The 23361-nt window shown below is 39.9% G+C and overlaps 1 protein-coding gene across 2 annotated transcripts in view; it reads left to right on the plus strand.

Moving 5' to 3' along the window:
- The window catches only part of AFF1 (ALF transcription elongation factor 1), a 127823-nt gene extending 110420 nt beyond the window's left edge, over positions 1–17403 (plus strand). Inside the window, exons 12-20 of one of the 2 annotated variants that reach the window (XM_090266266.1) lie at positions 6121–6224; positions 7018–7267; positions 8286–8374; positions 8591–8648; positions 12214–12350; positions 12909–12980; positions 13392–13529; positions 15435–15640; positions 16631–17403. In XM_090266266.1, coding sequence (XP_090122392.1) covers positions 6121–6224; positions 7018–7267; positions 8286–8374; positions 8591–8648; positions 12214–12350; positions 12909–12980; positions 13392–13529; positions 15435–15640; positions 16631–16752 — 1176 coding nt within the window. In that variant the 3' untranslated portion in view covers positions 16753–17403. The remainder of the gene's footprint in view (positions 1–6120; positions 6225–7017; positions 7268–8285; positions 8375–8590; positions 8649–12213; positions 12351–12908; positions 12981–13391; positions 13530–15434; positions 15641–16630) is intronic. The other variant, XM_090266267.1, reaches the window with a different exon arrangement.
- Positions 17404–23361: the final 5958 nt, after the last annotated feature.

The raw sequence follows: 23361 nt of genomic DNA on the forward strand, positions 1-23361 counted from the left end.
CAGCTCTCAGGCCTGGGCGCCGCGGCAGAGGCAGGGCTGTCCTCTTTTTAAGTTTGGGTGCCTTTCCCCAAATTGGGTAACAGAGTCTTGTCTAGGTTCTTTATTTTAAGTGTGATCACTAGGAAAAGCCCTCTGAGGCTGTAGTGAGAGTAGTTGAAGAATGTACCTGATCCTTCCCATTAGTGGAATTTAGTGTTTTTATTTCAAGGCCCTTTAGGGTCTGTTCCTTTCCTGGCACAAAATTTGGCAAACATTTTCAGAGGGTAAACAGGTCTTTGAAGCCATTTTAGATTTAAAAGTGTGAGAAGATGATCATAAAGAGTTAAAGGTGGTTAAGAACTGTGATGAAGCCACTGGATGTGGCACCTATAGAAAAATATATATATACACACACATAGCCCTGGCCAGGTAGTTCAGTTGGTTAGAGCATTGTCCCACTATGCTAGGGCTGTGGGTTCAATCCCCAGTCAGGGCACATATAAGTGTCAACCAATGAATGAATAAATAAGTGGAACAAAAAATGATATCTGTCTGTCTCTTTCCTCCTTCTTTCCTTCCCCTCCTCTCTCTCTAAAACCAATGAATAAATAAATGTTTTTAAAGAAATATGTATACACACACACACACACACACACACATACACATGTGTGTGTGTGTGTGTGTGTGTATATATATATATATATATATATAATTTTACTACTTTAAAGGAATGGATAGGGAACAATCCATGAGGAAAAATGGAGAAAATAGTGAGGGTTAATAGGCATGAACACACATAGTGCTCTTTATATAAATGACATAAGTTCATCATCCTGATTATAGTTTAAAATTTAAAATACAACTTATTTTTTTTCCTTTTAAATAATTTTTATACCAAGGTTATGTTTTCCAGATTTGGAAGAAAAATTGAAGTTGAGAAGCATAATATAATGTGCAGTCAGACCAGGGCAGTTGAGAGTATTTTTTAAATGCTGCAGTATGCATAGAGCTCCACATGTGAGCTAGAGATTGTTCTGGACACTTTTATAACTAATATCTCACTTAATTTAATTATTTTATAACTTGCCTTTCCAAAAAATGCTACACTGTCTTAATAGTCATGTCAGTAAATAATAGGATGGGAGGTACATTCATTCAAGTGTTTTCCTTTTTCTAAATAATTGCTTTGCTGACCAAGAAGTTTTGACATTATTGGGAACAAATCTCCCTGCCATCATTTACGTGTGTTTTGAGGCATGGGAGGGGAAGGCATGGATGTGGTGGCAAAATGTGTATTTTTATTACTTGAGGATGGTTGTTGGTTTATTCCTTCCCTTCTATCCAAGATCTGTCTTTTCTTGGGTTGTCTCTCAGATAACATTCTCAGTTATTATCTTTCAAAATCAAGGGTTTGAAAAAATCAGTTCTTTTAATTTCCTGAAGCTACTTCAATTTAATTTCTTCTTGTTTGTTGGTGACTCTGAGAACATTGTAACCATATGTATGCATGCTAAGACTCTTTTTAAGTGATTCTAATGCCAGTGTATTCCCTTACCTAAAAGAAGAAAAGGGGATTTATTTTCCTTGTCTGTAGCACTTAATCCCAGTGGCTATATCCTGTCTTCTTAGTGGGTCCTGCCCTGTTTCTTGGTGCTGACTTGGACTTGGCATCTGCTGTGTCATCTTCTTACTGAATCTCCTGCAGAGGCACATCCCAGAGAAGTACCTGAATGTCCCCACAAGATGCTTCTTAACTTCCTTTGCTTTCACGCTAACAAGCTTGATTGCTTCCCTGTGGGAGAAAAATGACAGTCTCAGAACTTAAGTGCTGAGACCTTATAGGTCACTTGCTTGTTCAGCTGCCACCTTATATGGATGAGATCTAGAGAGGCTCAAACGTCACTTGGCTGCTTAGTATACTTAGATTTGAAGCTCAGGTTTGCTGACTCCTCCCAGTTCTTTTCTTTCACAAGAATCTAGAGGTGGGGGCGGGGGGGGGGTGTTAGGGTTGGGGGGCCCTTGGGGAGAGTCACAAGGTCCTAGTTCAAGATCATTGCACTGATTCTGGCAGTTACATCATCCCTGGGTCAGTGCCTCTATTGCCCACACTCCTGCCACCCTAGCATGCCCCACCCCCACCCCAGCCCACTCCCACACTCCTTCTCTGCTTCACTTTCTTTTTCAGATGCCCCTCATCTCTCCCCATCACAGCCAAGTTCCTAGTACATGATCTTAAACACCTATTGGAAACCCTATGACCCCAAATGAATGTCAGTTCTAAAAAAGCCACCTTTATTTCCCTGGGACATACAGGGAGTACCTAGATGATGAGCCAGGCGCTAGGCAGGCCGCAGGCTGCCCTGCAGCGTTCTCTCCCAGAAACCAATTTGTCCTAGCACACGTCCAGCTCTTCCTTTTATGGGCTTTATTCGTGCCCTTTGCTCTACACCATGGGTGGAGCACATTTGGCAGATAATCCATGGCTGCCTGACCTAACAGGTTAAGAAAGCAAACAAGTCAGGACCAGCTTGTCAGCCAGCGGCCTCCTTTTGTTGTAGGTACAGCACCACTGAGACACTTACCCTTCTGGGAAAAGGGCCCTTCCGACTCCCAGACCTCAGACAGGGTTCCCTGAAGTGGAGGTTGATCTGGGCTCAGCCACAGGGCAGAGGAGACTTCTTTTTCCTCTTTAAGAAAAGAGTACATTACTCTCATATCATTTGCAAATGGCTCCCTGATCTAGAAAAATCTCAGACTCCTTGCCTCCTGTTTTCCAGTCTTTAAATTCAAGTCTGATTTCCTGCCACCCAGTATTGCAAGGCTGCCTCTTCCTAACTCTGTCCTGGGACCTCAGCTGCTGAACCTCATTTCCGTGCCAGTTAACAAATACTTAACTGAGTGCCTACTCTGAGGAAGCTGCTGCCACAGTTCCAGACAGAAGAAGACAGGGTTCCAAGTGCACAGTGTACAGAAATACTAATCTCAAACCCGTAGGCTTGAACAAGAGAGCAAAGTGAACAGACGGGGATTTTTGCTTTATTTGGTTTAATGGCTTACTTTTACCAGCTTACTGAATATTATCAGCTTCTAAGTTGCTACATGTCAATATACAGCACATTATTCCAGTAAGTGCCAACAGTTATTAATGCTAGCCTTGAAATCAGTATTTTTGCTGATTTTTTTGTTTTTTTGGCTGTTCTTTTGAGTCACTGATTGGCACAAGCCAGGGTTATAACAACCAGTTTGTGACAAATGACTCACTATGAACCTTATTTTCATATGTGGTTTAGAAGGTCTGCCACTTTGATTTATAGTCATAATTAGCGAGTCTTGAGTAGCCTGAAAATACACAAACAAGTTAATGCTCATTCCACCTCTGGGGTTGGGTGTTTTCTTAAGAAAGGAACCTTGTGGGCAGTTTATGCTTAGTTTTGCCTTGGGAACTTATGTGTCATTAACTGCCTAGAGATACCTTCCGCTGCAAAGATTATGTATTATTAACTGCCTCGCATACAATATCTGTCTGGGTATTTTAGCAGATTCTGGACCTTTTCCCAAAGATAAGTTTTCCATCTTTCTGCACTGCTTGATGGGCCAGTTTTGTGGCCTTGAATCTGAAACTCGAGAATTCACTAGGCCCATTGGGACACAGAAGTTAAGTGACGAAGAAGGTGCTCCCGGTAGTAGGGTCCTCTCTTTTCTCTGCCAACACGGACTGACTCCCAGGTGCCACCGTTACGAATTGCTGAGTGGAGGCCTGTGTCCTGTGCAGAGCCCCAGCGGACTTTTGTTTCTGAACGGAGCTTCAGGACTCTGCTCCTGGCCCCGGCTGAAAGCCACCAGAGAACAGCTGGTGACAGTTCCTGTTGGGTGTCAGCTGGGCCTTTAGGTTGCGCTCATTTATGTCACATCTTACCTCTTTATAAGGTCCTTTAAGATACTTTTTCTCCAGTCTTCTGTAATGAATGGTTATATTTTTTGAGGGACTGCCTCGTTTTTATCTTACCTCACCTGTACATTTTATAATTCTTTCTTCTGGTCGGAAGCCCAGAGCCCAGTGTGCAGTTTATCTCTAGAAGAGCATGGGGAGCAGCACTATCCACTAGAGACAAAATGTGGGCCACATATGTGACTTAAAATTTTCTAGCAACCCCGTTAAAAAATATAAAAAATATTTAAAAACCAGTTAAATAATATTAATAATTTATTTTAACTAGTATATCTAAAATACTATCACTTTAGCTTTTAATCAAAATAAAAATTATTGCATTTCCCTTTTTTTGCGCCAAGTCTTTCAAGTCACTTGTCACTTGGGAGTGGCCAGGTCTGAGCCCTCCCTGTGCACGGCCTCTGCATGAAGTGTGTGGAGCTGGTGGCCTCAAGAGGCACAGCCTTCCCTTCTTCTTAATGTTCTTACTGTGCATACACCAAAAGAATAAAAACAGTTATCTTCATAAGCCACCTGAAATGATACACTTGAGACAAGAAATAAAATGTTTTTCCCAAGCAGCCGATGACGGGGCTGCACGGAAGTGCGCACTCTGGTGCTTCTGGAGCGCAGAGCGCCGGGCGGAGGGCATGTTTTCCGCTTCCCTTTCTTCTGAGCAGGGCTGGCGGCTGTTAGTGTGGGCAGAGCTTAGGCCTACACATCTTAATTTAGTCATTTTTCTTGGAGCCACCCGGGGAACAAAGGAGAGACAGTGGTGAAAACTGGGGGCTCCTACAAGCAGTTAATTTGAAGCATGTTTTTTCCTTTAAGGCTTTAAGGGAGGACTTCAGATTTTAAGGGATTATCCTAGGTTGACTAACGGTGTCCCAGATTTCTGTCTTGGTGAACTGACAGTTGGAGGTGTTTCATTCTAAATGTGCATCAGAATTAATTGAAGAACCCCCACCAAATCTATTGTTACTTGTTAGCGCAGTGATCGCCCCTTCCATGGGGTATTGCCTGAGCCCAGAGCACTGTGCAGTCGTTGGGTCAACATGGGAAGCTTTTTGGAAACCTGGTGTGCATGTTGACAGGTGAGCACAAGTACACGGAGGGTTTTTACCATGAAGAATTATATGTTCTTTTAATGATTTTGTGTATTCATCTCACACTTTAGTTGATATAAAGGAATATGTTGAGGCACTTAACTCCAATAGAGTTAAATATCCCATCTCACCAAAATCATATTTATAGTTCTTCATTTTCTATAAAATGTCTTGAAAAATAAAAACATGAGTCTATATATGTAGAGAAAAATATAAAGACAATAAGTTTTTTAAATGGTATCATTGGAAAAGAAAGTTTGCTTGAATCCCAGTGCAACTATTCTTATTTTGTTGTGTCTTTCTGGACCTATCTATAAAATATCTAGACAGATGATTTTGTAGCCTGTTTCATTTTTAACAGTATACTTGCTTTTTCATTGGAAGAAAAGCTGAGCGCCTTGATTGGTGTACCTCAGTGGGTTGGGTGTCATCCTGCAGTCCAAAGTGTCACCTGTTCAATTCCTGGTCAGGGCACATTCTTGGGTTGCGGGCCAGGTCCCCAGCTGGGGGCGTGCAAGAGGCAGCCGATCAATGTTTCTCTTTCATGTCAATGTTTCTCTCCCTCTTTTTATCTCTCCCTTACCCCTCTTGGTGAAAATAAATAAATAAAATCTTAAGAAGGAAAGAAGGGAGGGAGGCAGTTAAGTACTTTACTCCTAACTGTATATGACCAATAAATTAGTGGGTACAAGTGGATGGTTCTTTTGAAAGAAGGGGAAACCTTAATCATAAAAATTATCTGTTGTTACTTGATATGAATATGTATGTTTAATAGATTCTTTTATACTTAGAAAAACACATGGTGTATTGGAGTCTACTACTATTTGTTTCAGCTGTTATTTAGACATCCTCCCCTTCCTGGGTATACAGAATAGTCAGTTCTTCCTCATGCAAAACTTAGTCTCCACACAGGTCACAGCAAACCTAAATTGCCTGCCTCCCTCACCCCAGACACGCTTACATGGTGTGGGGACTTAGAAGGTTGCTGTGTGTGTATTGATAGATGTCTCCAAAAGTCTAATTCTCATTGCATTTGCTGTGTATTTTTTTCTATTTTATATACAATTACCTTCGTAACAATTATACTTTGTTATACTACAATTATAGGGTGAAGCAGAAAGAGACCATGAAAGCAAGAAAGTCAGACTGGAGAAAGAGATTAAGTCACAGTCATCATCTTCATCCTCCCTCAAAGAATCTTCTAAAACAAAGTGAGTATAGAAATTGGTAACAGCTTAGAAAGGTGATCGAGCCGTCTTGGGTCTTGATGTGGCAAAATGTTTTCTGCAGTAGAATGAGTGGATTAATAAACTCTTATCTGGCCCATTTTGATGATGGGTTAATTTTTTCATTTTGCTTTCATCCCTGAGGATGTTAGAGAATTAACAGGTCATTTGGCAGCAAACGTGGGTTTATCAAAAGTTTTAACAGTGGAAAGTTTCCTAAAATCCTGGAATTAATTTCTTTCTAAAGGAATTTTTTCATAAAAATAAGAAAGGTGCCATTATTATCCTTGCTTTGCAGAATTGGAAACCAAGGCACAAAGAGAGGAAAAGACTTGTCCAAAGTCACAAAAAGTTAACTATTCTCTCATTTGTTCAAGAAATTGCTTCATAAAATGACATGGCAAAAACAAATACATAGTGTCACCATGTAGGAGCAGCCTGAGAGAGAGGAGTCAGATGTAAAGGTGCCTGCTTGTCAGAGAAGGGACAGGTTAGGGAGTGACTATGTAGAATGACTGGGTTAGGAAAAGTTAGGCCCACTGGCAGACTTGGCAAGCTTAGAGGCAAGTCACAGAACTTCACCTGTTACTTATTCATTGGGCTAGATTTTTCAAAAGGCATCAGAAAGTCTCTGGAATTTGGCCTTTCTACAGAAATGGATTTCACGCTTTCTGATATTTTAGTCTTTCTCAGCAGCCATGTGTCCTTTTAACTAAACAACTAAATTACAAGGTTCATGTTCTGCTTTAACTGAGCTTTGTGTGATGTGTCATTCCAGAACACCCAGGCCCTCCTCTGAGCCTTCAAAGAAGGAAATGCTTCCCCCCACACTCGTGTCTTCCTCCTCCTCCTCCTCCTCCCAGAAGCCAGCTAAGCCTGCACAAAAGAGGCCAAGGCGGGAAGCACACGCCTGTGGCCAGGACCCTCTCAAAAGTGCCAGTAGTACCAAGGGTAGCCACAAGGACTCTCCTGTCCCCAGGCGCAGAAAAGCAGAGGGGAAGGGCTCTGGAAGCTCTACAGAACACAAAGTAAGTAGGGGAAGCCGCAATTGCATAAAATGGGATATATTGATATATCTTTAAATTCCCAAATTGGGTAAGTTTCTAATGATGTTACTTCAGAAGTATTCATCACTTTTTAAGGCAATAGTGAGTGGTTTCTGTTTAAAGTTTTACTCTTTAAAGGGAGAGTAAAAGATAGTTAATAGTATATGAACATGTAGGTGTCAGTTTATTCTTCAAGTGATTCAGAAGTAAAATATCAGCCCTGGCTGGGTAGTTCACTTGCTTAGAGCATCGTCTCGATACACCAAGCTTGCGGGTTTGATCTCTAGCAGCACACATACAAGAAACAACCAGTTAATGCATAAATGAGCGTAACAACAAATCAGTCTTTTTCTCTCTCTCCAACCCCCTTCCTCCTTCTCTCTCAAATCAACTTTTAAAAGTTTTTTTTTTTTTTAAAGAAGCGAAATTAATAGAATAGATGTTTTGTGTTAATTTTCTATCTAGTGTTTTGTAGTAAGAAATGGTTACCCTGGCTAGTTCCTGGTTTGAATATTGGATCTCAGATACTTCTGTTATTGATGATAATGGGAAAAAGTTATCCACTTCTCTCAAATACAAGTTCCTCTTCCTATTAACCAGGGTGTATGTGTGTTTGGTATGTATGTGTATTGACTAAAACATTTGGTTTTGTTCATTATCTGTTCTCGGAGACAGTTTTGTCTTATATCTTTTTGAGTCCCCAATACAATCAGAACCCATAGTTTCAGTTAAAGCTAGCTGGGAAAGTGCTTGACCGAACTAAATTGTGTAGTGCTTGATTTTCTTTCTTTCTTTCCTTCCTTCCTTCCTTCCTTCCTTCCTTCCTTCCTTCTTTCCTTCCTTCCTTCCTTCCTTCCTTTTCTTTTCTTTTCTTTTCTTTTCTTTTCTTTTCTTTTCTTTTCTTTTCTTTTTACCATTTTAGGCTCATTTAAAGGGATGGTATATGTAGGTCAGTGGTCTAAAATGTTAGCGTGTGATCTTTATAATGATTTTTTTAAAGGGATCCTCTGGAGATACTGCAGATCCTTTTCCAGTGCCTTTGCCGAATGGTAACTCTAAACCAGGGAAGCCTCCAGTGAAGTTTCACAAGTAAGATTCTAGATGCTTCTTATCCTTTATTTGCCCATTTCTTCTACCTCCTTCCCCTCCTCTTCCATTTCCTTTCCTCCTCTTTGCTTCCTCCCTCTTCTTTGTCCCCATCTCCTCCCATTCTTTTTCACCCTCTGGGTCATCTTCAGTCATCTTGCTCCAGTCTTGTAATTTTACCTTCCTATGGCCTGGCCCTGATCTTTTCTTCTTTTTCAGACAAGCAGATCTTCACATGAAGGAGGCAAAAAAGTTGAAGCAAAAAGCAGAGTTAATGGTCAGTCTTGGTTCTTTATTCCTTTGGTAAAATGTTTTCCGATACAGTATTTGTAGTCTCGTTCTGCTGAATCCATATCACTAAATACAGTGGGAGGGGCTGCTGACAGCGGTCACAGTAGGAGCAGGATCGGCAGGCTCTTAATGGGTGAGGGATAAGGGATTCTTCGTGAATTTTTTTTCTTTGACTTCATTAATTGGTCATGGGTAAATACACAGGGTACCTAGTCACAAGTTTTATGTCTAAATGAATGGAAGTTAATGCACCTGGTAATGTTTTAATTAATACATGAGTGGTTCTTTGTGCCACCAAATCAATTCTTTGGATATGAAAGATGAGTCCTACTATTGGAAGTCAATCTATTTGTATTCACCCCAAAATATTTTGAAAGGTGAGGTAGCCTATCTGCATTCCAAAATTATCTTAAAGCCCTTGAGAGGTTAACCTGAGGCAACAGTAGACCAATGCCATGAGGACATTTTAAGGTTAAGGCAATTATTGCACTGTTGATAAACATGCTTTAAAAAAGTGAACTTGGCTACCTGCTAGCTGTTGGACTTCATGGAAGATGGTGGTTTTGTTCCTAATTGCATACATAATTAAATATGCTTTTATATCTCTGCTACACTATAATTAGCAGTGTTTGCCCTTTGTCATATTTAAACATTTAAACTTAATGTATTCCCCAAACCCAAACCCCAAAAAATAACATGTTGAACTTTATGCCACAGGAGAAGAGCATGGGCTGCTATTATTCTCTCACATGCCAATCTAACCACATACTGTAGAGGCCCACGGGGAACCGAGTTAGATCCATCTGTGGTGGCTGCCAGGACTGTGGCCTGCTGCTCACAACCCCGATCTGTATACTGGCGTCCGCTCTCAGACAGGCTAGTGCAGGCTGGACAGAGAGACCCTTTGATCAGGTCCACATTTGTGATGCTAGAAGGGGGTCAAAAACAAGCCCCTGCAAGTCTAAAGTGGCTCTCGAGTCAGATGAAGAGGACCAAGACTGTGCCAAGCAGTGGCATTTTTCAACCTTCTTCCTTCCAACATTCAGGGTTGTTGCTAGCACTGTATAAATCTTTGAAAAAGAGTACAGTAAATAGTTGGTACTTTGTCAGCCAGTTATCTAAAACTTATCTTGACATTGGACACTTCAAGCACTAGGTTCCTTTGTTATTCAAACAAGGAAGTATTCTTCAGGGAACTTTGTTTTTGTTTTGCTTTTAATCTGTACATATGTACATCTCCTCCCTGCCTAAGTGGACTATGCGTCCCAGTGTGCGCAGGACAGTCTGAATCTCTGCCTGTTGCATCCCATTATAATGTCTCATTTTAGTCTCAAAATAGGCCCGTTTGGACAGAAACCTGAGTGGTCAGCCTCTTTGTAATGTTCTTTAATTGCACATTTTAGTGTCTCAAAGAGGCCCATTTTGCATTCCAAATAGTTGAGTGCACACCTGCATATAGAGGGGTGTATATCATTTCTACATTATACTCATTGTCAAGAAGAGAAATTAGAACTTTACTGCCTTAACACTATATCACATGTAGTTTATCACGGGTATATGTGCATTATTATTTTCTTCCTTTTATTGTATTTTTTTCCATTACCATTTAGTCCCCTTATACATCCCTTCCCTCAGCAGTCACCACACTCTTGTCCATGAGTCCTTTTTCCTTTTTGCTCAGTCCCTCCACCCCCCAATATCCCCTCCATGCTAGCTGTCATCCTGCTCTCCGTCTATGAGTCTGTCCCCATTTTCATTGTTAGTTCAGTTTGTTCATTAGATTCCGCATTTGACTGAGATCATATGGTATTTGTCTTTCTCTGACTAGCTTATTTCACTTAGCATAATGTACTCCAGGTCCATCCATACTGTCGTAAAAGATAAATTTTTCTTTTTTATGGTTGAGTAGTATTCCTTTGTGTAAATGTCCCATAGTTGTTTTATCCACTCATCTAATGATGGATACTTGGGCTGCTTCCATATCTTGGTGATTGTAAATAACACTGCAATGAACATAGGGCTGCTCATGTTCTTTCGAATTAGTTTTTTGGATTCCTTCAGATATGTTCCCAGAAGTAGGACAGCTGGGTTGAAAGGCAGACCCGTTTTTAATTTTTTGAGGTATATGTGCATTATTGGCCTTACAAAATACTTAATTAAGAAGGTGGATAGTGACAAATTGCTTTATTGTAGTTTCTTTTATTTACATCTAAGGTCAATATAAATTTTGGAATTTCCATGAAAGATATTGTATTAAAAAAATAAATTTGAAGAGTTAAATTCCCAAAAGTGAAGTAAACCAATAAGACCTTGTACTGCTGATTAATTGGGCCATCCTAGCCTGATTTTTCTTCCTGTCACTATCTTTCTGCACTTAGGTTCTCTAGAAAAAAAATTTTTAAGTCATTACTTTTAAAACTGAAATCAGCCCTAAACCATCTTTCTTTGCTGATATTCACTACCTTTTTATACTCCACTTTCTTCTTTACTGTTTTCATTCTTTCATTTTTAACATTATCAAATTGAAAGCATTAGCAAAAACTACAAACTTGCAAATGTGTTAATCAGTTCTCTTATGTGTGGTACTATGCCATGTGTTAAATAAAAATATAGGTGCCCATCACGATCTCGGTTGGGTTGGTTGTATTCCACTGAGAAGAGTGTTAGGTGATAAAATGTGTATTCACCAATATCGATTTCATTTATATTTCTATATTCCCTTTAAGAGACTCTGGGAGTGTCCTGACCCGTATGATGCAGTGGGTTGGGCATCATCCCACAAAGCGAAAGGTTATCGGTTCGATTCCCGGTCAGGGCACATGCCTGGGTTGTGGGTTCAGATCTGGGCATTCATGAAAGGCAACCAGTTGATGTTTCTCTCTCACATCAGTGTTTCCCTCTCTTTCTTTCTCCCTCCCTTCCCCTCTCTCTAAAAATAAATAAATAAAATCTTTAAAAAAGAGAGAAAGAGACCAGGGTTTTATCCCTGTTGGCCCAGGGGATAACTTTATACACTTAGTCCTGACTTCCAAAGGAGTTTAGACAATCTGCTGGGCTCTAAGGTACACAAAACAATTATTATTTAACATAATGTCTAAGATTCTCATAAACCATAATGTTTTCTGCTTAAGAAAATATAAACATTAATAAAACAAGTATAAATTTCAACACATACAAAAATTTGTGTCTGCATTATTTTAGATGGACAAAATAATTCATTTCTCAGGAAAATTACACAATGAGTAATTAGTAACACTAATAACAAGGGGACTGTACTCATTGCCTTAGTTTGAATACGTACTTTAAGGTTTTGAGAGTGTCATCCTATTACAAAATTGGTTTTGTTTTTTCTACTGAATTTGTGTTAAAAGAACATTTTCAGTAGGTCAGAGCCAGTGAGCTTTGTTAATCATTTTGAGTTGTTTTGCTCTCACACTTCTCTGTAGCCGTAATTAAACCATGGCAGTGGAGGGAAGTTACAGTGAAGAATGTGGGTGAGAACCTAAATAAAAGTCTGTCTTAGGTCTAACAATGACCATGTTCCTCCACAGACGGACAAGGCTGGGAAGGCTTTTAAGTACTTGGAAGCCGCCTTGTCCCTCATTGAGTATGGGATCGCCATAGAATCTGAAAGCCAGGCGTCCAAGTCGGCTTACTCGGTGTTCTCTGAAACTGAAGACCTCATTAAGTAAGTGCCAAGTCATTTTGCCAGCCTCTTAAGTACTTCTCTTTCCTCACCTTGATTGTCGCAAGTCATCTAAGCTTAATAAAGGCAAACCTTAAAAGAGTTACTGATCCAGGAACTTTTTTTGTCCTGAACTAAAATTATATTTTAGATGAATGCTAGAACAGAAAAGCTGGATCCAACTACATCATTTGCCAAGTGCACTGTGAAATGCCAAACCTTTCAGGGAGAGGTTGGATTTTCCAGTTTGACTTTCTTATCAGATGCCCTTTCATCTCAGTTTAAGTCCCCATCTTTGTTATCTGCATTTCAACAAGGGACTCAGTCAGGACACAAGTCTGCTTGGGTTCAAGCAGGTGGACAGGCCAGAGAGGAGACGTGTCCGCACCCAGTTTGCTGAATGGCCTGCATTGTTGCTCTAAAGCCTCTGCATTACTCTGGTCTTCACATCCTCAGGAAAACATCAGTATAAAACCGAGACAAGCATAATAAGATGTCTTTTTGTCGGGGATTTTCCAGCTGCTTTTGTTTGACCTGATCTATTTTAATGTTTTCCTATAGATTCATAATGTCATTGAAATCCTTCACAGACTCCACAGCATCGACACAAGAGAAAATATTTGCTATTTTATGGTGAGTACTTTTTTCTTTGTCTAAATGATATCACATTTGCTTTTGTATCTTCTGATGTTACAAGAAGATTTTGAAATTTATATGCTTAGCATGAAAATTACAGTGAAGGGTGATCAATAAAAGATCGGAGTCATGATTAATCCCACCGATAGTTAATTATTATGAAATGGCACCTACTGCCATTTTACTAATGACCCAATAAATGCTTTGGTCTAGTGACTTGAACTATTTCTTTGTATAATTGTGTTTCTCTGCTAATATTTAGTTCTGATGACAGTGAACTGTGCAGTAAGATTCTTAAGATATTCTTCCGCATGTTGATGAAGAAACCCAGTGTGTTCGTTAGGTCGTAGAAGGTTAGATGGCTGTCTTTCTGTAACAGTGACACTGAGCTTCTGTTTATGTCCATAGCATGCGTTGCCAGTCCATTTTGAACATGGCGATGTTTCGTTGTAAAAAAGATAGAGCAATAAAGTATTCTCGTACTCTTAACGAACACTTCCAGAGTTCTTCCAAAGTTACGCAGGCACCTTCTCCATGCATTGCAAGGTAATGATAAGTCTAATTTAAATAATTTTAAAAAAATGGTCATTATTTGCCTCTTGCTTTTGCAACTATCTGTATATCCATGTGATTTTGGCTTCTCAAAAAATTGTTTATATCCATGTGCTGGTTTGCTTTTTAACTAAATTATTTGCATGTTTCTACTTTTTGAGGAATAATTAAATCAAGGCACTTGCTGACTGGGTAACATAAAAAGATAATTGCAAAAATCATGTGGTCAAGCCCTGACTGGTGTGGCTTGGTGGGTTGGGCATCATCCTGCAAACCAAAAGGTTGCTGGTTTGATTCCCAGTCAGGGCACATGCCTGGGTTGTGGGCCAGGTCCCTGGTTGGGGGCATGAGTGGAAACCGATCAGTGTTTTTCTTGCACATAGTTGTTTCTCTCCTTCTCTTTCTCCCTCCCTTCCCCTCTCTCTAAAAGTAAAAAAATACAGTAAAATCTTAAAAAATCAAAAAACTATATGGTCAAAATGTTAGAACTTTGAGGATCTTTAGGTATGCCTAACACCACAAACCATATAGAGGCAACGCTGAGAGAATCAGAATCAAATTCCTTTCTCCCTCTACCCATATCATCTTAGAGTTTCAGTAAACAAGGACTTTCCAGAAACACATGTCTTCAGTCTTCTCTAGGATCTGTAATAGTGATATTAAGAACAGAAATGATCACCTCTAATTAAATTTTCCCCTACCTTCTTGAACTAAAATTGCTCATCTATGCCATAAGATGTTGAAAACAATCCTTGTGCAAGTGAAGATAGGATTTTCTTCCCTGTTGTACTTGCCTAGTATTTTTTTAAATTAGTTATACCCCTTGGAAGTTCCTAGTTCTGATAGGTTTTGCTATTTTAAGAATATCACCTAGAAGATTGCCCTATTTCCAGTACATTCAAAAGAAGAGGTTCCCATGTGGTTTCTAAAAAAAATCCTGAATGAGAAGTAACTTCCTACCTCTGAAAATTTTCATGACTCCCACCTCTGAGATACAATTCTAAGCTAATACATTGCCCACCACATTATTTTAGATAACTCTACCAAACAAAGGGCAGGTGTAGCCACGCCTGTCCATTTTATATCTATTAGGTGTAAGCGGTTTCACTTGTGTTTCTTATTTGACCCACATCAGGGCACTTGTTAACTTGCATGAGCAGGTGTATAGTCAAGAGGGGAGAGTAAAGGGAAGATTACGTATCCCTGATACTCCCTTGCCTGGTCTCCTCATTGGCTGTGCTACCATCATTCAGTCTTTGAGTCAGCAGGTATTTATCAAGGGCCTGCTCTTAGCACCTCTTCTGCCTAAGTGCTAGAAATGCAAAAGTTAATAACTTAAAGATGCTTTACCCAGGAAGAGGAATAAACAGAAAAGTGTGGAATGTGAGAAATGCAACAGATGAGTTAATAAATAAATGCAAAGAAACCAGCTCAGTGGCAGACAGGAAGCCCTGATGGATCCCCAGTGTCTAGAAGAGTGCCAGGTGCAGAGTAGGAACTCAGTCTATGTTTACTGAGTGGAGAAAAGAAAGAATATGTAAGAGATAGTGACTGAGTTCACAGGGCGTGTTGTCTTACTAGGAGAAGCTGGAATGGGGTTTGGGAGGGAAGGGGCTCATAGACACTGTGAACAGCGTGGGAAAACAGGTTTGGAATACAGACCTTCCCGCCGCATTCTGCCTCTAGTGAAGGACCCCTGGGCTCCATCCATTTGGTGGGTCCTGTCTCACTGTGTTTGATGAAATAAATGCCCAGAATACTGAAGGTGAAGGGTGTCTCTTTGACTTGAAGAAGGTCCAAGAGTTATTGTCATTTTGGCTGACACACACTGAAACTTGGTGACTTAGCCTACAGTTCCTTAGGTGATTGACTGGTTCTCTCTGATCTTCCTCCTTCCAGAAGCACAGGCACACCATCCCCTCTCTCTCCAGTGCCTTCCTCTGCCACCTATGTGGGGTCCCAGTCGAGTGCTGGCAGTGTGGGGAGCAGTGGGTTGCCTGCCACCATCCAAAACATGACATCTTCCTACATCACCATCACTTCCCACATCCTTACCGCCTTTGATCTTTGGGAGCAGGCTGAGGTCCTTACACGAAAGAATAAAGGTAAATGGATCTATGGCGGTAATTACTGGGACATGGGGACTGGGAGGGAATAGTGTTATTTGCATTTTGTGTTCAGTTTTTTGAAGACCAAGAAATGTGTATCTATTTATTCTTCTCACATTTTCTTCATTCTACCTCATAACCTAGTTGCGATTCTTTCTTGAGCTCTGTGGCATGGAGCTGAATTTCTATAGCTAGATCTTAGCAAGATGGAATTAGACGGGGCTTCAGCACTTCGGCCCTGCAGGAGTTCTGGCATTATCACTTCCGTCTGAACTGAAACGGTAGCAGATGCAGAAGGCAGGCCGCTGCCAGTCCATAGGCACAGCAAGGTTGAGATAGGAAGTAGCGTAACCTAAATACTGAGTTTAATGTTTGTTTTCAGTATGTGTTAAGGAAGATGGTTACTGACGGTACAAGCAATGTGGCCTGAGTAAGCATTCTGGAAACCCGTGTGAGACGAAGGCCCTGGGGGAAATCCAAAGTTTCAGGGATGGTGGAGCTGCTGTTAGAGGAGCTGCCAGGTGTCGGTGCCAGTGACCAGCAAGCACGTGCTTATATGTAAACGCTGCATTCATGCCAGTACGCAGTGTTTCCTGCCTGTGGCCACTTAATTTCCTCACAGCCTCTTAGAACTTAATTTCTTAGCAAATTAGTGATGATTTCTAAACATTTTTTTTTCTTACTTGCATCCATTGAACCAGAAGTATAAATTGGGTATTCTCCAGGGCCAGCCACTGTGCTGGGCATTAGGGATTCAACTCTAAAATAAAATCCAGTTCCTGCCCTGCTAGGCTAGTGGAAGGTTATGGGGAATCAACAGGCCAATTATGGTAGATTGAGTTTTTGCTGTGTTAGATGAAGTACAGACTACTTTGGGGATTGTTTCTGGAACCAACAAAAAAAGAAAAGAAAAAAATGCTTTGTTGCCGTTTTTATTTCCATGTGTGTGAGTGTGTTTACCTGGTTTTGATTTTGCTTTGTTTGCAGAGTTTTTCGCTCAGCTCAGCACAAGTGTGTGCACCTTGGCCCTCAACAGCAGCTTGCCGGATCTGGTGCACTACACAAGGCAGGGCTTTCAGTGGCTCAAACAAGGAACCAAAACACCTTAATGGAGGCCCACGTTGATTGGATGCCTTGGGAACTATTTTGCACATTGGAAGCTTCAAAAACAGTCCAGACATTTGTCTCATCAGGACACCAAAACCTGAGAAGCACCATGAGGTGGCCAGGACATCTGTCCACTTAAACTCTCAAGAGTTATGTGGTCGTTGGTTGGGCACGGTGGTTATGCAGAAGCAGAAATGAGGAGGCTGGCTTCAGAGATGATCTTTGCCTTTCGAAAAAAGGACAAAAGTGCAATTTAGCCTAAGAGGGGTATATGAATGGTCTAGAAACATTTCTGTATTTTTTTTTAACCAGCAGGATGCAAATTGCAAATGAAATGAGGAGAAGTGGTTTCAACCCGGAAAGCAAATTCGTGTCATCTCAGTAGCCACACTAGATCATTCCCAGAAGGAAATATTTTTAATGATGAATTTTGGTGGTGTAGGGTTCTGTGGATATATTTTTTTCTTTTAAGTTTTTTTTGGGGGGGAATATTTGTTTAGTAAATTCTAACAGTCATCTATAAAACGAAAATTGTGAAGGACTCCACTGTACCCGATTTTCTGCCAGTGAACAGTTGCTTTGATAATACCAAGTATTGTCATAACTTAGAGAATTAAAGGCAACCCTCCATTGCCTGGAGTACTGCATGTTCACCCCGCCCCGATTTCTTCATTACTGCGCTGAGAGGCGGCCTGAGTCGGAGCAGCGGGAGGAGCGACAGCACACATGAAGCCATCGCGGGGTGTGATCCTGTCTTCCCCACCCCGGCTTCAGCAAAAGGCAGTCTCCAGGGACTGTGTTCTGAATTTTCTACTTGGGGAAGAAGGGAACCAACATTATACATGACCAGTTGGCTAAAGGGCTTTTTAATTTTTGTTTAAGGAGAGCTAGAATTTGAGGTGCTGATCTGTGGTCTACAGTTATGTGGTAACTCACATTGTCTAACCAACTCAGAGTTTTGTCAGTGAACAAAGACTAATGAAATCTACTTAGAGAGGCTATATTTTTCTGCTACGCATTATTTTATATTTATAGCAAAACTTTCAGAGCCCTTAATTGTCTAGGGGTAATTAACACCCTGAAAGGATGTGGAGGTTTGGGGTGGTTAAATTAGACTTAAAAAAACATCACCTCATGCCTTCCCTCCAGAGTGTTCTCAGTCAACTAGATTTAATAGATTGAAGAGGAACTGTGGCCTTCCCATAAGCTGTTATTTCCATTCTCTATGCATTAAGCCAAGTTCATTTTGAATGACCGAAGATGAAAGAACAGATCTGAATTCCCACATATGCATAAGCGCAGATTTTCTTTTTCATTGACACTTTGAAGGTTATTATTGGGAGCGTTATTTTTTGAGTGCCAATTCTTTTTATCCCTTTTAGAAGTAGAATTTGCACACATTAAAATTGAGGAGTATTATCTCTACAGTTGGTTTATTTTTATCCCTTTACCCCATTCTGCCCCTCTTCATGTTTTCTACCAAGCATGCTTGACATTTTCCTATTTATTTATTAATGAAGAAGGGAGTGAGTGCCATCCTCATTTATAATGAAGTCTAAGGTCCATAAAATGAATGTAAGAACTTCCTTGGTAATTTGGCAAGTATATAAAGGGGTGTGTAGAAGATGGGAGTGATGCTTGTTTTTCACTTCATGTGTCGTCTTGACGTTCTAAAGCAAAGCCATGGTCTTTTTAAAATTAATCATTTAAAAGGCAGTGTGTGATTAAATGAACAATAATTGCCTGGTAGGTAGGTTGTATGCTTGTGACATTGTGTATCCTTCTCTTATATGAAGGACACAAGATACCAGAACCAGGTGTTTGTAATTATTTAACATCTTTTTTTTTCTTCCTTTGGCTGGTCCTGCCCCCTACACCCCCGCCCCCCACTTCCCAATATATGTCACCTGTCAGTTTGGAAGGATGTGTTCTCTGGGACAGGTACTGATCTGTGCAGATTGTGCCAGAGTGAATATGTCCTGTCAGCAAGCCACAGTGCTCCCTTGACTGAGGACATTGCCACCTTGATTTCTCAGCGAACACTAAAAGAAGTGATTGCTTTTGCAGTGGCCTTAATCTTTGTGGTATTTTTCCTTGACCTTTACATTAAAATTTTATTTGTCCCTTGAAAAACTAATGATTTTTCAGAGATCAGTTTGTACTATTTTGATCATGGACTGCAACATGCATTCTTCCTAAAAGAGAACTCCTAGTGCCTACTTTTTAAATAAGTATGTACAGGTAGTGGCTTGATGAATCCTTCATGTTCATCAGATTTTTTTGGCTGTTACAGTTGTATATAGAAATCAAAAGGCTTTGTAAATCATTGGTACTTTCTTCCCTACATACTTAAATTCCAAAAGGCAGAATTCGTACTGAGGTAGATAATTGAAAGGACTCGTTGGACATGTGACGTTCTTACAGCAGCAACAGTAACCACTTCGCTGTGAGGCAACTGCAAAACATCCTGAGTGAAAATTGAGTGTAAAATCTTGCTTTGCCACTACAGTTTCATGTGTCTTTATTAGGAAATGGAAGAACACTGTTTTATTTCTAAAAATGTTGAATATTTCTGTCCTTTCTAGACATGAGAGCTGAACTTGAGGCTTTAGCCAGACTAAAGGCCCTCCTAACAGTGAAAAACACTTCACTGAGATTTACCAAATTCCCACGTGCCAGATGTGGTGAAGAGTTGGAGGAGCCAGCAGGCATATTATCAGGATTAGAAACCACAGTAGCAGAATGATTTACCTGATAATATGATAAGCATCTGATTTCTTTGAACAAAAGAACCTTTATTTTATAGATCTGTTTTGACCAAAATGTTTAGCTATTCCCCTTGGACAAATTGGATTCACACTTACCTCCCTTGTTCTATGTCCTTTAATTCCAGATCTCAGGATATTTAAAAGATAAAAAAATACCCCCTTCTGACTAAAAACTTGCCTTAATTGGTACCTTAAATATTAATGTTAATAAGATCAGGAGCTTATTTACTATTTTATTATGATTCTTGTTCAATAATTTTTAGCTGTAGAAAAACTCAGCCCTGATAGTATATGAAAGGAGATGTGATTATGGGTACATAAGCACGCCCACAGAATAAGAGGCTGGGTGAATTGGATATATTTATCGTGCCTTTTGTAGACCAAACCTAATTTTGAAATAATGCTATTTGTTTTGCCACGGCTTTACAAGATGTTGTGTGGGACCTGTACCTTTTGCTGTCCCGCTTCATGATGTTTGAGGTGTATTTGTGCATCTTAGCATACAGCAATCAAATAAGGCTTGATTCCCACCTCCCACCACAGATTCTGCTTTTCTTAAAGGGTTTCTTTTCCAAACACTACACAAAATCTTTGGAAAATCTTTGCCACTTTATCTGTTACACTCTATACCACGGATTAGCAGTATTTATCTTGCAAGAATATTTGGGCTGCTTTTAGAGGTACAGGCATCAAGATTTGTTCACTGAAAGTAAGTTACGCGTTGTTGCCATGGAGGGGTGTCAGGATTACGGCGGTACTTGCTCCTTTTTCCCTTTTCTTCATGAAGTTGGTTGCCTCTTTTGTTTTTGGTCCTACTTAAGATTAATTGATGTGAGGTTTTTCCTGTGCCTTTTTAAACCTTTTATCATTTTTGCTTGCAGGAGGTGGAGTGGCAAGATAGCATGGTGTTGGGGATTTTCCTCCAAACATTGTGAGTGGTATTTCTACCATGTGAGTGTCAAACATGCAGTCTGCTGATGTTGGCTTCTCAGCGACTGAGAATGGATTCTGACCACTGGCCATGTTCTTTAGTTTTTATTTACAGTGAGTTGATAAGTACCATCTCCCACCTTTTGTAAGATTGCTGTAAATTTCTTATTGTCCTGGAGAAAAACCACACTATATTGAGTTTCACTGTGTGCCAGATGTCAGCAGGTACTGTCATGGGTAGAGAAAGTGCCTATATTTCTGTACCCAAGAGGGCAGAAAGGATGCATACAGCTCTCTGTGAGCCTAGATGTTACTATATTGGCCTGGAAGGACTAGGAGTAAGACCACTGACAGAGAGGCTGACCAGGCTGTTCTGGTCAGACCAGGCAGTGGCTGACCTAAGAAGATAACTTGCTTTGCTTAAAAGTAGATGTTTTAAGTGATGCTTAACACAGGCAGTATTAACTTCGCCTTTTGTTCAGGCCATCAACATGTATTGTTAAAATTACTGCACATCCCCCTCAGATAACAAGTATACACTGTTCATGTTGGTGTGTGCGCGTGTGCTTGCGCGTTTATATGCGTGTCCCAAATCTTGTTTTAGTTTTTTTTTCCTGAATGTGACTATGTTTGGATGATACCTGAGCAGGGTTGCCTTTTTTTTTTTTTTTAATTTATTACCATATATATTATATTATATTATATTGTTTGCTTTCTTATAACTTTAGAGTAAAGTCAAATCTTGGTATTATTAAAATTGTTTTAAAAAGGAATAAGTTGTCCAGTTGATATGAGGATCACTGGTCTATCTCTAAAATAATATGACTTTTCTTTACTTTTTGTGGAATAATGTGCCAGCTCTGTAGTCCACGCGGCGATTCTGTACGTAGGGTAGAGGAGCAGTGATGCTCTCAGTGGGAAGCCGTGCAACACAGATAAAGGGGACTCCATGTATTTTATCTACTTCAGCAGTGGAGCTGCATCTTGGGGCTTTTGTGGATAAAATTTAGCTGCCTTGTATAGACCTTTGAAAGAGACATGTGATCTGTGAGGATTACAGTTTTTCTTTTTTTTAGGAGAAATATTTGCAAAAGATCTTTCCAAAGAGAATGTGCCACAGATCTTTTGTTTGTTGTTCTCTGTAATGAAGATTAATTTCTGCTTTAAAAAAAAAGTGTAATTGATTTGTTCACCTTCAAATTCTTTTCACAAGAGGATCAAACTGTAAAAAAATAAAAATTAATAAATATTTAGAGAAATCATTGGGTTGAATCATGCTTGCATTTTGCCTGAATAGAAAAATTCCTAAAATTGTTATATTTAATTTCCATTTATAGCCAAGGAGAGTCTCACATGGGATAATGTACCCACATTAACAATATGTACTTAGTTAAAATGGGAAAAGTGCGGACAGAGGCTAGCTCATCTTTCTGTACAGTTTATATTCAAGATCTTAATCACTCATCAGCCTGATATCACAAATATGGCTTTTTATCCTTCTAACACGTGCCAGGTGCAAAGGTGGCCGAGTTTACCTATTTTCTATTTCTTTGCTGGGTGGACAGATGTAGAATGCTGGTATTGAAAGGAATCTAAAGACTGTCTGGCATCATCTCCCTTTGCCACTCTGAAAGAAATGCTCTACTTCAATGGTTTTATGAAATCGGAAAGGACCCGACTTCCTGAATTTGAATCCTGGATATTCAGTTTGCTATGTGACCTACTTGGGTTTCTTTCCTCGTTTATAAACTTTGTTAATTTAGTGTCTACCAAGTAAAAGCGAGGCTCACATTAGGTGATGTATGAAGAACGCTTAGCATAGTGCCTGGAATAAACACTCAGAAACTCCTGGCTCTTTTATTCCCTCCCCTTGCTGCGCCACAATATCCGAGCACCTAACCCTCCAGCCTCTGACTCAACACTAATGAAGACTTCACAACCCACCTCTTCCTCTTTAGTTTTGTTTTTCCTTCATTACGGTGACTTCTACTTATATTTGTCCTAATGAACAGAGACCCAGCCTAGACAAGCATGCAATAAGTCGCAATAACAGGAGCATGCATGGGCAAGTTGGGAAAAGGGAGGGTTTTATTCCTGATGAAGCTACAGGGAAGAGATCTCATTTGAAAGATAGGCTTTCATCTTTTTCACAAAATCTGTGTCATGTTTATTGCAAATTTTCAGGCGTAGTTGTCCATTGTGTGGTGGTACCAGTTTTAACCAACCCCTTTGTTAGACACTGAGATTATTTCTAATTTGGGGATGTTATAAAAAATGTTTCCACAACCATCCCTGAAGCAAACTACTTGAGTAGATGCAACAATATTTTACCTAATTTATGTAAATGTGTGCATGTGTGTGTTTATGCTGAGTTGTATTTCACTCCCAACAATTTCAGCATGCATTTCCTAGGACAGTTTCCAACACAACCACAGTATCTTTATATCTCATAAGAAAATTTCTCGACATCTAATATTTAGTCCATATTTAAATTTCTGTAGTCCCCACAAGTCTTACAGCTTATTTTTGAACCAGATTTCAGTCATTTCGGCTGTTACATCTCATTAGTCTTGGTCCAGAACAACAAAAAAATTTTTTATTGTAATATTCTCTATATTGGATTTGTGTGTTCCCCTAAGTTTTTTTTTTTTTTTTTTTTTTTTTAATTCAGTTCTCTATCTCCTGTATTTCCTGCAAACTGGGTTAGGTCTGGAGGCTTGATTATATTTGGCAAGAATACTTCATAGGGTCTGTGAATTTCATGTTGTATCATATCAGGGGCACCTAAAATCACTGTTAGTGATGCTAACTCTGAGTCTTTGGTTGAGATATGATCACCAGAATTCTGGTAAACACAGGCTTTTCTTTGTTTCGACCACCTTTCACTTAGTGATTTTAGCATGCACTAATCCA

Source organism: Furipterus horrens, unplaced genomic scaffold, assembly GCF_987537825.1.
Source record: "Furipterus horrens unplaced genomic scaffold, mFurHor1.1.pri manual_scaffold_2, whole genome shotgun sequence".
NCBI classification, from domain to species: Eukaryota; Metazoa; Chordata; class Mammalia; order Chiroptera; family Furipteridae; genus Furipterus; species Furipterus horrens.